This window comes from Hyperolius riggenbachi, chromosome 7 (assembly GCF_040937935.1).
Source record: "Hyperolius riggenbachi isolate aHypRig1 chromosome 7, aHypRig1.pri, whole genome shotgun sequence".
NCBI lineage: Eukaryota > Metazoa > Chordata > Amphibia > Anura > Hyperoliidae > Hyperolius > Hyperolius riggenbachi.
Genome location: NC_090652.1, coordinates 262,949,841 through 262,963,386, shown reverse-complemented (window position 1 = coordinate 262,963,386; position 13,546 = coordinate 262,949,841). Strand labels below are relative to the sequence as shown.

At 44.8% G+C, this 13,546-nt stretch overlaps 1 protein-coding gene across 1 annotated transcript in view; it reads right to left on the bottom strand.

Annotated features, from left to right (window-relative positions):
* The window catches only part of SLC38A11 (solute carrier family 38 member 11), an 87,390-nt gene that overhangs the window by 20,319 nt on the left and 53,525 nt on the right, over window positions 1-13,546 (bottom strand). Inside the window, exons 8-9 of the mRNA XM_068247386.1 lie at window positions 11,807-11,886; window positions 1,791-1,861 (exon numbers count right to left, since the gene is read on the bottom strand). Of these exons, the coding sequence (XP_068103487.1) occupies window positions 1,791-1,861; window positions 11,807-11,886 (151 nt within the window). The remainder of the gene's footprint in view (window positions 1-1,790; window positions 1,862-11,806; window positions 11,887-13,546) is intronic.

The following is a 13,546-nucleotide window of genomic DNA, read 5'->3' as shown; positions in this document are numbered from 1 at the left end:
AGAGCAGGTGATAAACCTTTCCCTCTTCTGGCCTCATTTTTGATGATAGAGAATGCCTTCCACTATTTAAAACACTAAGGGCCCTTTTACGCTTAAAGAGAAACTCCGACCAAGAATTGAACTTTATCCCAATCAGTAGCTGATACCCCCTTTTACATGAGAAATCTATTCCTTTTCTCAAACAGACCATCAGGGGGCGCTGTATGGCTGAAATTGTGGTGAAACCCCTCCCACAAAGAAATTCTGAGTACGTACTCTTGGCAGTTTCCTGTCTGTGAACCCTGTTGCATTGTGGGAAATAGCTGTTTACAGCTGTTTCCAACTGCCAAAACAGCAAGCAGCAGCTACATCACTTGCCAACAGTAAAAATGTCACCATGTAATACATGTCAGAACGTAAATCAGGGATTTAAAATATTTTGCAATGGGCAAACACTGACTAAATAATTTATACATAATTATTGTAAAAATGAAACACTTTTTTTATTACATTATTTTCACTGGAGTTCCTCTTTAATGTGTTGCGTTTTTTTCCCTCCATAACAATGCATTGTAAAAAGATTTCAGTGAAAACGCGTATAGTGGGAACTGTGCCATAGGAAAATATGGGCATTACTTTGAAAATCAGTTGTCCTTTCAGTTATAGCTAAAAGAAACTGATTAAGTGTAAAAGTACACCAGCAACCACATGGGGCGCGTGTATCCGTTCGAAGCCCAGGTCCTGCGACGGACAGGTAAAGTCCACTGCATCAGCCACGGGGAGGGGGGAGGGGGATTGGGGGTTTAATCCATTTTACAATAGGGAGAACAGAGTCGGGGTCCCATTGCGGTTGACGCTCACCCCAATATCGCACGCTGTTGCCGCCGTGCACCCGATCCAGTAAGTCAGCCTACATCTTGCAGCATGTTCGATTGATACATGCGACCAAAATTGGTCCCACCATTGATCGGGCATGCTCTTGGCAGCTCCAATTTTCATCCAATTCAATTACAATAATCGAATCGGATGGCCAATCAGCCACCAAGTAACCTGATATATTCAGGGACGTAGCAATAGGGGGTGCAGAGGTATCGACCACATTGGGGCCCTTGGGCCAGAGAGGCCCGAAGGGCCCTCCCTCAAATACAGTATTAGCTCTCTATTGGTCCTGTGCTCATAATAATCACTTCTACAGATGCTTTGAATAGTGGTAATCATTAACAAACTGTTCCCTGTCCCCTTCTTGCACCTCTGACACTGTGGTTGTCCTTGGCAGGTTTTGGTGCGCCATATCAATTGTTATGTATACAGTGCCTGGGGGGCCCCAATGTAAAACTTGCATCGGGGCCCTCAGCTCCTTAGCTACGCCACTGGATATATAAGGCCACCTTTAGTATAATATATATATTACATAGATTAGGTTCTTGCTAGTCCTTAGTGCTTAAACTTGTTCTCAGGTTTTACTATAATACTAATTGTTTGTGATCAATCAGGCCATAACCATCCACACTAACATCTCTCACATTGTTTCTCTTTTACTATAATACAGTAGTGCAGGGAAATGTAGGCTGACATCTTCCTGGTTATCACATGGTAACAGCTGATGACCAAAACAGCAGCTGAACCTAGAGAGGACAGTAAGCAGACTGTACCGTTGTTCCAAGAACATTTGACTCAATAAGAAGCTCTTCTCTCTGCCACTTTGTTTCTATGCTCTGTTTATAATAATTTATCATCCTGATTGCTGCTAGAATTTGTCTTGTTCTGTTTAAGGTTTAGCTGAGCTTTAACGTTTTAAAACGGATACTTACCAAAAGACATCACTCCAATTGCTTGTACTGCATTCCACTTTGCAAAAACCCAGGCATGCTCAGTGTTTGGTCTGAAACATTAACAACAACATTGATAATATTACATTGTGCCAAAACAAGAAGATACACAGCAGAACATGCTAGGAAAGAACAGGAGCAGAAGAATGTCTAAACCTAAATTAAAACAAAATAACACAGCAAGACTAATGCTAACTAGTTCAGCACTGCTCTCCTGTACTGCTTGCAGTTGCACTGATCTGCATTGCTTGCTGCTGCCCAGCGCTATTTTTCATAGTTAGGGGCATAGCTCCCAACTGTCCCTCATTTGAAGGGACAGTCCCTCTTTAGGAACCCAATCCCTCTGTCCCTCTTTCTTCCCCATTTGTCCCTCTTTCAGCACTGCTGTACAGGTCAATGTAGATACATGTATTTCTCTAATGAAAAATGTGTTAAATTGGCTCCAAACTTTATTCCCATCCTTTAAATTGATATATTTCTTAATTGCAAAATGTTAATATGAAGAAAAACTAATGAGAATAGTAAGGACCAGTGCGATGTGAATGCATGCGTCGCACTGCAATGGTAAAAATAGTCCTCGGGATTACCATAGCAATGCGTGGTGATCTCTCTTCTGGCTGCAGGCCAAGCAGGAAGTGAGGCTCTCCAGCGCTCACTTCCTGTGGCCAAAATAAGAATTGCGCTGAAGTGTATGGAAAAAATAAGCTTCCACGCATGCACGTCGCAACATTAGCACTACACAATTTAAAAAATATGCGTTGCCATAGACTTACATGACTTCCGCTTTGCCGCACGTCACTGCGCATGCTGGCCACAACCAGGGCTAGTGCAAGACTTTGTGCTGCCTGAGGCAAACTTGTGAGGATACTCTTTATTTAATGTTCTCACATGACATACTGCAGCTCAGCACAATAGCACACTGGCTGACTGCGAGTCTGTGGCACACAAACTGCTCACCCTTAGCCAGTTGGCCGTCTTCCATTCCTCCTCAATCAGGACAGCAACGCCACCTCCTCCTATCTCTGCTGTGCAAGTCAAATGAAACACTGCTGCTCTCGCGCCTCCCCCTCCTCACTCACTGTCAGACTCCTCACACAGCACAACAAGCTGCTTTTCCCCAATGATGACCTCTTCACCTCGCTCTTCTCTCTCCTCATTCTACTATGACTGCATGCTGTTAGTGCCCCATAGACTTTCACTGGGGTAGCGTTACCCTGCGGGAAAACAGAATAACACAACACGCCAGTGTCAAAGGGGCCTCATACTACGTGGAAGTGGTAAAATTGGCCAGTGATTGGCCAATCATGATTGAACGTATGTACCAAGCTTACGATAGATCCCTCTCTGGCTATCATATGGCAGAGAATTCTTCAAATGTGTGGCCACCTTTAGACATGAAACCATATTATAAGGCCCCTGCACGTTTATTTAGGCCTTTGCTCCTACTGACAGGTCTTCTTTTCTTTTTACTAGTTTTATTAGAGGACTTTATGGAAATTATTACAGAAACCAACCCACAAGACAATTACATCTTATCATTCTTGTCCTTACATTTTCCACTCTCAGCCCACACAGACCAAACATTCTTGTCTGTTATTCCCAAGCCTCCACTCACAGGGACACTTTCCCACAGTGAGTGAACTATTTGCTTTCGCATCCATTTGTTTACTGAGCTATGATGTCAGCTGACCGCCGGGACTGCACTCTCATCTCTGGACAGGAGGGTGACATTTATTCTCAATGCCCGCATTAGAATAGCGGGTGTTGTGTGTATTTGTATGCATAGGCATCAGTTTCATGCATTAAAGTATATAGAGAGTTTGGAAAATAATCTGCTTGTCTGCTCGCCTCAATAATAAAGGTTAAGACAGGTAGCAGTCTATTATGCTGGGAATATGCGCGTCGTTTCTGGTGCTCGATTCGGTGCCCGATCGTTTTGCCAAACGATCGAACGGTGATCGGACATGTGGGAAATTATCTATCTAATCAGCTCAGAAACGACCCGTGGTGTATTCCCAGCATTAAAGCTTGTTTACACTATGAGTGCTTTTTTTTAAGCGCTAGAGTTTTTAAAACAGCATTTTAATGAATTTAAATGTTGAAAGTGTTCTCACATGAGCGATCAATTTTCTTTCCAATCACAAACGTGGGTCCTACATCATTTTCAGAACGTTTGCGCTTCCATGAAAGGTATAGGAAAATCGCTAAGCGCTTTAAAAAGCACGTGGATAAGCGATTTTGTGAGCACTTTTCATCACAAAGTACAGATGACCGCAGGCTTACACCCTCCTAGTGACCAGGCTATTTTTTACAATTAAGGCCATTGCAGCTTTAAGGCCTCACTGCAGGGCCATACAACCTAGCACAGAAGTGATCCCCCCTCCCCTCTTTTCTGCCCACCAACAGATCCTGCTAGGATGTTTGTTTATTTATTTTATTTTTTTATTTGTCAATATTTTTTAAATGAATTTCCCCTTTTTTATTATTTTTATCCCTCCCTCCCCCCCCCCCCCCCCCGCCAGCCAATCACAGCAATTGGCTGTCATAGGCTTCAGCCTATGACAGCCGATGGCTTCTGTGCCTCCCAGGGGGACAGTCGTGTTCGTAGATCGCAGCAGTGTACAGTGTAAATAGACGGCGATCGCCACTGGGAGACTGATCCGTCATTCAAGCTGAGATGCGTGCGCATTAACGCACATGATCTCCTGCAAAACCCCGCCCCGGCCCCCAGGACTTCACGCTAATTGGCGTTGAGCAGTTCTGGGGCTGCTGCCACGTTCACGCTAATTGGCGTGGATCAGTCGACAGGGGGTTAAAGAGATTTAGTTCCAGGTCAAAGAGTTTTTGAGAGAGTAAGCCTAATATATAGATATAGCAAGTGTTCTGATGCTGAAACCGGGAACATTACTGTAAAAGAGGGTTTCCTGCATGATATACTGCACTCTACTATATGTTACTACAGTGCCTTTTTAAAGGACTTCCGTAGCGAGGGGCAACAATCTATGTCCCTTGCCACAGCCCCGATCCTTCTCGGTGTCTAGGAGCGTAACAATAGACCCTGCAAGGGATGCAGCCGCAAGGACACCCAGAAGCAGCAAAGGGGCATCATCATGTCAGGTGAAGTTTCTTTTCCCTGTCCTGAGAGACTGACAACTAGGGGCACGGAAAGAAAAAAAACTTTCTGCTCTCTGCCCAATTGTTCTAACGACTGCATCTGCTCAGCCACTGATAACGAATCATACAGACTTTTGTAGACAAAGTTTGGTAGACAGTCCCTATTCAGTGTGCAGCAGGGCCTTGTGTACAGTGCTGCTTTACCCCAGCTTCTCTACCCCTTCTCATCCAATGTTTTTCAGGGGGGCCCAATGACTTCTAGTGACACCCCTGCCGGTGTCCCACTGGCAGCCCATAATGATCGGCGACTCGCCTGTGGGTCATCTCTTCTGCGCCGGTTAGCGTCATTTGGCGCGTACTGCACCTGTGTACAACTACTGCACAGTTGCAGTATGCTCCAGATGACGTGGACGCGCAGAGGAGACGATCTGCCAGCAGGTCGCCGATCATTATGGGTGGCCAGCGGGGCACAGAGGAGGACCGGGGCTGTGGGGAGAGACTGAAACAGTTGCTAGGGGCTGAAAGAAGCCCCAGGTTAGTAATCAAAGATTGTTGAGCTTGGAAGTCCTTTGAGTTGAACTCCATTAGCTGCATGCTTGTTTCAGGTGTGTGATTCAGATACTACTGATGCATGAAAGATCATCAGGGTGCCAGGCAATTATTTAAAAGGACATAAATATGGCAGCCTCCATATTCATCTTACTTCATGTTTACCTTAAATATTGGAAAGAAGTAACTATCGCACTATTTATAAGTGGCGATCGCTAAATTGTCAAATAGCGTTCACCAATTTCATTGTACTGGACACCATAGGCTACAGTGGAACAGAATGTTTACAAACCCCATTAAGTAGCCAATTGCGGCCTCATTGTAAGTCAGTGGGCTGCTTACTTCAACTTTTTCTTCTGAGAAGTAATGGTGGCGACCAGGGCTGCTCAAATCCGATCCGGATCTTACCTATCATGATGTCTTCTTCGTCCGTCCCTCGGCGCCTCCCACGATGCGCTCCAATCCGGCGTCACGTGACTAAAAACACTTTCTCCTTCCGGGTTAAAGGAGGGAGTGTATAGTGACGTGACGCCAGATTGGACCGCATCGTGGGAGGCGCCGAGAGGCAGGCAAAGAAGACGTCATGATAGGTAAGATTAAACCTCCCGCCCAGCCCGCAAAGGTTTGCTGGGAGAAATCCAGATAGCTACTATCCGAATTTCATCCGGATCGTATTTGAGCAGCCCCGGTGGCAACTAGTGATCTGTTATTCCATTCAACTGAATGGAGCTGCGAACTGGCACGTGCCTACAGTACCTTATGGTAAATCCGGCCCTGGCACCTGCTATCCCTGTTAACACCTCACCTTCACTCAGACTGAAAGCTACTGCATATTTCCAATTCCTCACAAGCAGGGATGCTGATCACGACCTCGGAATTCCGGGTAACCCGTGATTCCGAGTCAGTTTGAGTGATCACGTGCCGGAAAACGTAATCGATTTCGAATTCATCCATAATTTAATTTGCATTCGACCCGTAATCACGGCTTACAGCCGTAATCACAAGTCGGAATCCGCCCGCTGACTGACTAGCGGTTAATAGCAAAGCACCCTTACATGATAGAAGCACCAAATTTGCAGGGTATGTTAAGTAGAACAGTGGGAACAAGAGGAAAAACTATAAGTTATAAACAAAGTTTTTGAGAAAATCGATTTGAAAGTTTCAATAGGAAAAAAGTGTACATGAAAATGCTATAAATGACAGATAATGTAGCAAACCTAACGGTAGTGTCAATTTACATACATCAAAAGAAAGAGCAATGGATTTCATGACGGGGTTTCCAGGGGGTCTGTACGCAGTGCGCACGGACCCCCTGGAAACCCCTCCGAAGTTGCCGCCCTTTGGCCAGGGATCGCTATTCAACCGCAACATTCTCTTATTTTTTTAAACTTTTTTTTTCTATGTTCAGAGTGTGGGAATTTTTTTTTAAAAATGACGTGGGATCCCCCCTCCCGAGCCTCTTTAACCCCTTGTCTCCCATGCAGGCTGGGATAGCCATAATGCGGAACCAAACAAGTCCGACCGATTGCTGGTCAGTTCAACTACTCTTCGGCAAATCTAATGCTTCCCATGAAGTCAATAATGTTTAATCAGCGATTGAAAGGTATCATTGTTACATCTGTTTGTTTTATTTCCACCAATTGACCTCTACCCGATCAGCTAACACCATGTTTAATCATTTTCCATGGGGTTGGTAACACTTATATGCTGTGTATGACTTTCAGAATGCAGTTACTTGTTACAATAAAAACTTAGCTGAGGTTGCCCTCTGGTGGACACTCTAGCTAACACAACAGAACAGCAGCACTTTATATTCAGATAACTGATAAACACCGGATTTAGCACAATACTTTATGCAATTTTAATGTGGATCTAAACTCAGAACTTCTTCTCTGCTCTAAACGATAAGCAACATCATAATAACTTTTAAAGAAAAAAACATTTCTTTGTTAATATCTATAGTCCATGGGCGACGCACGTAGTGCAAATGACGGAGCGCGGTGCGTCACAGTGCGCATGCGTGGACCGACGTGAATCCCGGTGATGTACTTCCTGCCCAGCAGACAGTACATCACTGAGTGGGGGGCGGTGCTATGCATATGACCCTGTTGCAGGTGTTGGTAATTTTTTTGTTTTGTAATGCAAAAAATAGCTGTAAAATCGACCTTAAAAGACACTTGAACTGAGAGACATATGGAGGCTACTATATTTATTTCCTTTTAAACAATACCAGTTGCCTGGCAGCCCTGCTGATCTATTTGGCAGCAGTAGTGTCTGAATCACAGATCCGAAAACAGGCATGTAGCTAATGCAGTCTGACTTCAGTCAGAAACATCTGATCTGCTGCATGCTTGTTCAGGGTCTATGGCTAAGAGTATTAGTGGCAGATGTTCAGCAGGACAGCCAGGCAATCTGTATTGTTTAAAAGGATATAAATGTTTTAGCCTCAATTTCCCTCTCACTTCAGGTTTGTTTTAACTGCTGCGCTGCCCATGAAAAAGCACAAGCTCCATTATTCTCTCCTCACGCTCAGTATGCACTGCAGAGACGTCCTTGGAATTTTTGTTTTGTTTTGGCCCTGAAATTGTTCTGTTTATACATAAAATCACACGTCTTAGGTTTCCATGGCAACAAAAAAACTCCTATCCTTTATCTCACAAATTTCTCTGTAGATCCAGAACTTTCTGCCCACATGCACATTCTTGCATGCCGGAGTCATACAAAGTTGCATCATTTCAAGGAAAACATTGAGATTTGATTTACTCTTGTTAATTTTTAACTTACTAAATTAATAGTTATTTGTATATGCTTTTGTAACATATGAGTTTTAAACAGGCCCGGATTTACCTCACAGGAGCCTATAGGCACGGATGTCCTGGCATCTTAGATTTTGCCCTCCATGCACCTACAAACCCCCACCGTACCCCACTGTAAGTGTGCTGGCTGGCTCAGCTGTCACTTTTCCCTTGCTTCCCTTGCCCGTCATAGGTAGCTACAGATGCCCCTTAGTATAAGGTAGCCAGAAGTACTCAGTATTATGTAGCTAGAGGTGCCCCTGCCTGACTGTAGGGAGATCTCATCAGTGGAATGCTGAGAGCAGGGTGAGTAACCTCTCATCAGGACTCTGCCTAGGGAAGGAGGGAGGGAGGGAGATGCTTGGGGAGGGGCGTGAGCCGCCTAGTCATCATTAGGCACCTGTAGGCATGTGCCTACAGTACCTTATGGTAAATCCAGCGCTGGTTTTAAAGGATACATGAGGCAAAATAAATGATAGAAGATTTATTTGCATGGGTCAAGAAGTCCCTGAAAGCCTCTGTGTCCTTTACCTCAGTTCTTCCTTCAGCTACTCTTCTAGGGTCCCCTCCGTTGGAGGCTTCTGTGCATACGCGAGCGAACACTAGCACTGCTCACGCGTGCGTTCAGCCCAGGCACAGTAGCACTTCTAGAGGCTGGAGGAAGCCCCAGGTATATAATTGTGCTATCATTTATTCCGCCTATTAAAAACTAAAGCTAGCTAAGCTACGTTTTGAAACCAACTTGATGGTTTGACTTGGAAGACTCTGTAAGCTAAAAAAGGGCCTTGCTTAAAGCTGCCCATTAACAGTACAATTCAACGGCAGATCGTTCGTCTCTGCAGTAATCAATTAGAAACGATCGGTCCTGCCCATTAACCTCCTGGGGGATACAATTATATCGCCCAGGAGGTGGCGCAGCACTATTTTTTAAATTTTTTTATTTTTTAAATCATGTAGCGAGCCCAGGGCTCGCTACATGATAGCCGCTGTGCAGCGGCATCCCCCCACCCCCTCCGATCGCCTCCGGCATACAAAGCAAACAGGAAATCCCGTTCAGAACGGGATTTCCTGTTTGGCTTCCCCCGTCGCCATGGCGACGATCGGGATGACATCATCGACGTCAACGACGTCGTGACGTCAGAGGGAGTCTCGATCCACCCCTCAGCGCTGCCTGGCACTGATTGGCCAGGCTGCGCAGGGGGTCTTGGGGGGGGGAGCGGCACGGCACGGCGAGTAGCGGCGAATCAGCGCGGAGCGGCGGCGATCGGTATATACACGCAGCTAGCAAAGTGCTAGCTGCGTGCAACAAAAAAAAAATTATGCAAATCGGCCCACCAGGGCCTGAGAAAACCTCTGTGGCGGCTTACCCCGAGCTCAGCTCGGGATTATCCCCCAGAGGGTTAAAGGTCGAAATCCTGCTAGCCAATCCGATCTATGAGATCAATCTGAAAAATGGATAGTTTTCATTAATCTGATCAAATTGGCCACCAGGACTTTAATCGGTACGACCGATAATTTGTGATCAATTATCATAGCAAAACGATCAATTGGCCTGGGAATTGTACTGTTAATGGGCACGTTTATTTTTGAATACTACAAAACAGATTGTTTAGGTAGGCTCTTATAGTTCATGGAAGTGGTAAAATGATCCAATCAGTGGCCAGTCAAAAATTGAATGTACGCACCCATACACACTTAGGCTTCATTCAGATGGGCAGCAGACAGGCGGCGGTGAATTCACCACCTGTCAGCTCCTCACTTGCCCTGACTGGGCATATTCTAGTGCTCGGTACTAGCGCTGGATAGGCGACCCCCCCCACCATAGAGTCACATCTGAGTGATGCCGCAGCCGAGTTTAAATGCAGCATGCCGTGGTTGTCTGCCACTGGGTAACACGCTGACATGTGTGGCTGACATGTGTGGCTGACATGCATGGTGTTACAACCGCTGCCGTTCAGCTGCATTTAACCAGGGAATTGTTTCTCTTTCGTTCACCCAGCCAACAGGCCCCAATGACAAACTGTTTAGATTCTCTGCAACATATTTGGAAGTGTTTGTATGATGACTGCTGTTTATCAAGTTGTCTTCTTTGCTTCTGTTCTGTCAATTGCATGTTGTGTATCTATCTGTCTATCTCTACATTGAGCTATGAATTGTGCCAAACCCAATTCTGGCCAGGACCCACTCATGCTTGGCAAAATAAATTATTCTGATTTTGACTTAAATTGCACATGAATTGCACTTCTTGGTGGCAGACAGGATGTTTTGTATGCGCATTTTTATGTCATTTTGTTTGTTTTGTGATTTTTTTTCCGTCCATACAAATTACATTTTTTTTTTTTAAATCCCAAAATGCATAAAAACACAGAAGAAATACGACACCAATGAAAAACATTACGGCTTGTACACACTGCTGCGCTTGCGCCACATTTTTAAAATCACTAATCCTTCATGCAAATAGAAAAATTGCATTGCACCAGTGTGTACAGGCCTTCACGATTTTCATGATTTTTCAAAAGACCTTGTGATTAAAAAATGCATGCGATTATAAAAGTGCAGTAGTGTGTACGGGCCCTAAGATGAACAAACATGAATTCGGCAAACCACAAAACGAATCAAATACATTTAAACGTCCACTTAACCTCCCTGGCGGTTAATTTTTTTTTTCCAAATTGGCAAAAATCCTTTTTTTTAAAAAAAAAATTTTTTTTGTTTCATGTAAAGCTACCAGAGTGGTAGCTACATGAAACACCACTAGAGGGCGCATGTGTCCCTCTAGTGCGATCGTCGCCGGCATCTATAGCAAACAGGGGAACGCGTATATAACGCGTTCCCCTGTTTGGCTTCTCCTGTCGCCATGGCGACGATCGGGATGACGTCATGGACGTCAGCCGACGTCCTGACGTCAGGCACACCCGATCCAGCCCATAGCGCTGCCCGGAACTCATTGATCCGGGCAGCGCAGGGCTCTGGCGGGGGGCCCTCTTCAGCCGCTGCGTGCGGCCGATCGCCACAGAGCGGCGGCGATCAAGCTGTACGCGCGGCTAGCAAAGTGCTGGCTGCGCGCACAGCACTTTACAGCAAGAAAATCGCCCCACCAGGGGCTGAGATCTCCCCCTGCGCGGCATAGCCCGAGCTCAGCTCGGGCTTACCGCCAGGGAGGTTAAATGTATGGCATTTCACTTCAAGATGAGGTATCCACAGCACTGTGGTCAGGGTTGCCACCTCATCCCTTTAAATACCTACACATATGAATTATACATGCCTTGTGGCTAGATAGATGCAGTTTAGGCACTGATTATGTGTGAGTAGCCCCAGAACCTGTATAACTTAGATGTGTAAGTATTTAAAGGGACGAGGAGACAACCCTGGCTGTGGTGGGTGTGGCTCTTTCTAATGCATGGCAATGCTCATTAAACAGCATTAAACAGTTAAAGCAGAAATGCCTGGAATGCCAACAAGTGCACGGTGACCACTTTCATACTTTACTGAAAACAGTCTGGATCTACAACACTTACACTTTCATTACAAATCACTTACATTGTCGTAATCAAGGACGATGCCCGAATTATGACTATCAAGAGGACGATACTTGTCAGCATTGTGGACACCAGGGACACCTTCAAAAAAATAAAATATGGTTTGGTTATTTAACCACTTTGCATTCCTAGGTTTTCCCCCTTAAAGTGACTCAGAGGTAAGAAATGAAAAATCTTTATACATACCTGGGGCTTCCTCTAGCCCCATCCGCCTGGATCGCTCCCACGCTGCCGTCCTCCGCTGGCTGCAGCTACGAGAACCGGCTCCCCGCACTTCCGTCAGTCGGAGCCAGTCTAGCATAAGAGAAGTGCGCTGTTTGCGTATCTCTCCAGCAGCCACTGGAGAGATTCGTAGAGGGCGCACTTCTCCTGCGTAGGCTGGCTCTGATGACATCAGTGACAGGACCCGGTTCTCGTAGCTGTGGGTAGCGGAGGACGCCGGCGTAGGAGCGATCCAGGCGGATGGGGCCGGAGGAAGCTCCAGGTATGTATAAAATCTTTTTTCATTTTTCATCTCTGGTACCCTTTAAGATTCCTGACAATTTGGGCTTCCAGCTGACACTATTGATACAGCAATAACTTCTTTATTACTTACGCCATCAAAGTGATACACATAATTTTTTCAGGATAATCTAGGCTTTCTTTGGGTAATATTTGTTTTCAAGAATTATTTTATTTTATAGGCATTTTATATGGAAAAAATAGGCATACTTGCAGAAAATATATATTTTTTCAGATTTCAACCTTCAGAAATTGTGTTAGTATATTACAGTATATGCTGTAAATAATCTTTTAGAGCAAAGAAGAAATGCTGAGTTTCATTCCGCTTTAATGCAAATATTTCAACGGGCACCTATAGCGGCGCCCAAACTTCCACCTCTTGTTGCACATCCAAATTTCCTGTTTCCTCTTTGGCTCATCTATAAAAAGAAGGGCTAAATTGGGAGCTAGTATAATAAGGATCGCAGTAATGAAAAACAGAATAGGGGCTTAGGGAGAGCTTTAAATTGCTAGCGATTTCCCTAAACGCTCTGCCAATGTAAATAAAGGTAACAATTCCACAGTAGCGATTGTGAGTAGCAAAATCTCAATTGCAGAACATGCAGCATTTTGGGAACGTTTGCGTAAAGTATTGGAGCGCTGATGAATCACAACACATATTTGTGTGCGATTTTAAATGACTGCAAACTGTAAAAAAAAAATGATAATAATTTTAAAGGACCAATCAGAATTAAAATCATTAATCGCAAATCACTATCAGAATCGCAGGCAAAAAGCTCACTCTTTTTAAAATGGCTACCAAAATCGCCAGAAAATGCTCATGAAAATTGCTTAAAAATGCGAATTAAAAACGCTAGTGATTGCAATAGCGATTTGCGATTTGTAGTGGGTTCCAGACTTCAAGCCTCAAACCCATTAGCAGCGCTAGCGATTTGAAAAGCTCTTGCTAATGCAATGCTGTGGGGGATATTTATAAAATCACATCCCTCAAGTGGGATCACACCCATAGCATTACATTAGCAAGAGCTTTTCAGATCACAAAGCGCTCAGAAAAGCTCTCCTAGTGAGTTTCAGGCCTGATAGTGGGGCTGGGGCAGCCCTATTATAGGGGAGAACTATAATTGTGGAAACTTTAATAAGAAAGACTACCACAGGTTACTGTAATAGGTAGCATTATAGAGGAGGAACATGGACGGGGGAGGATAAACAAAGAGGCTGTTACTGTTAACCACTTGAGTAC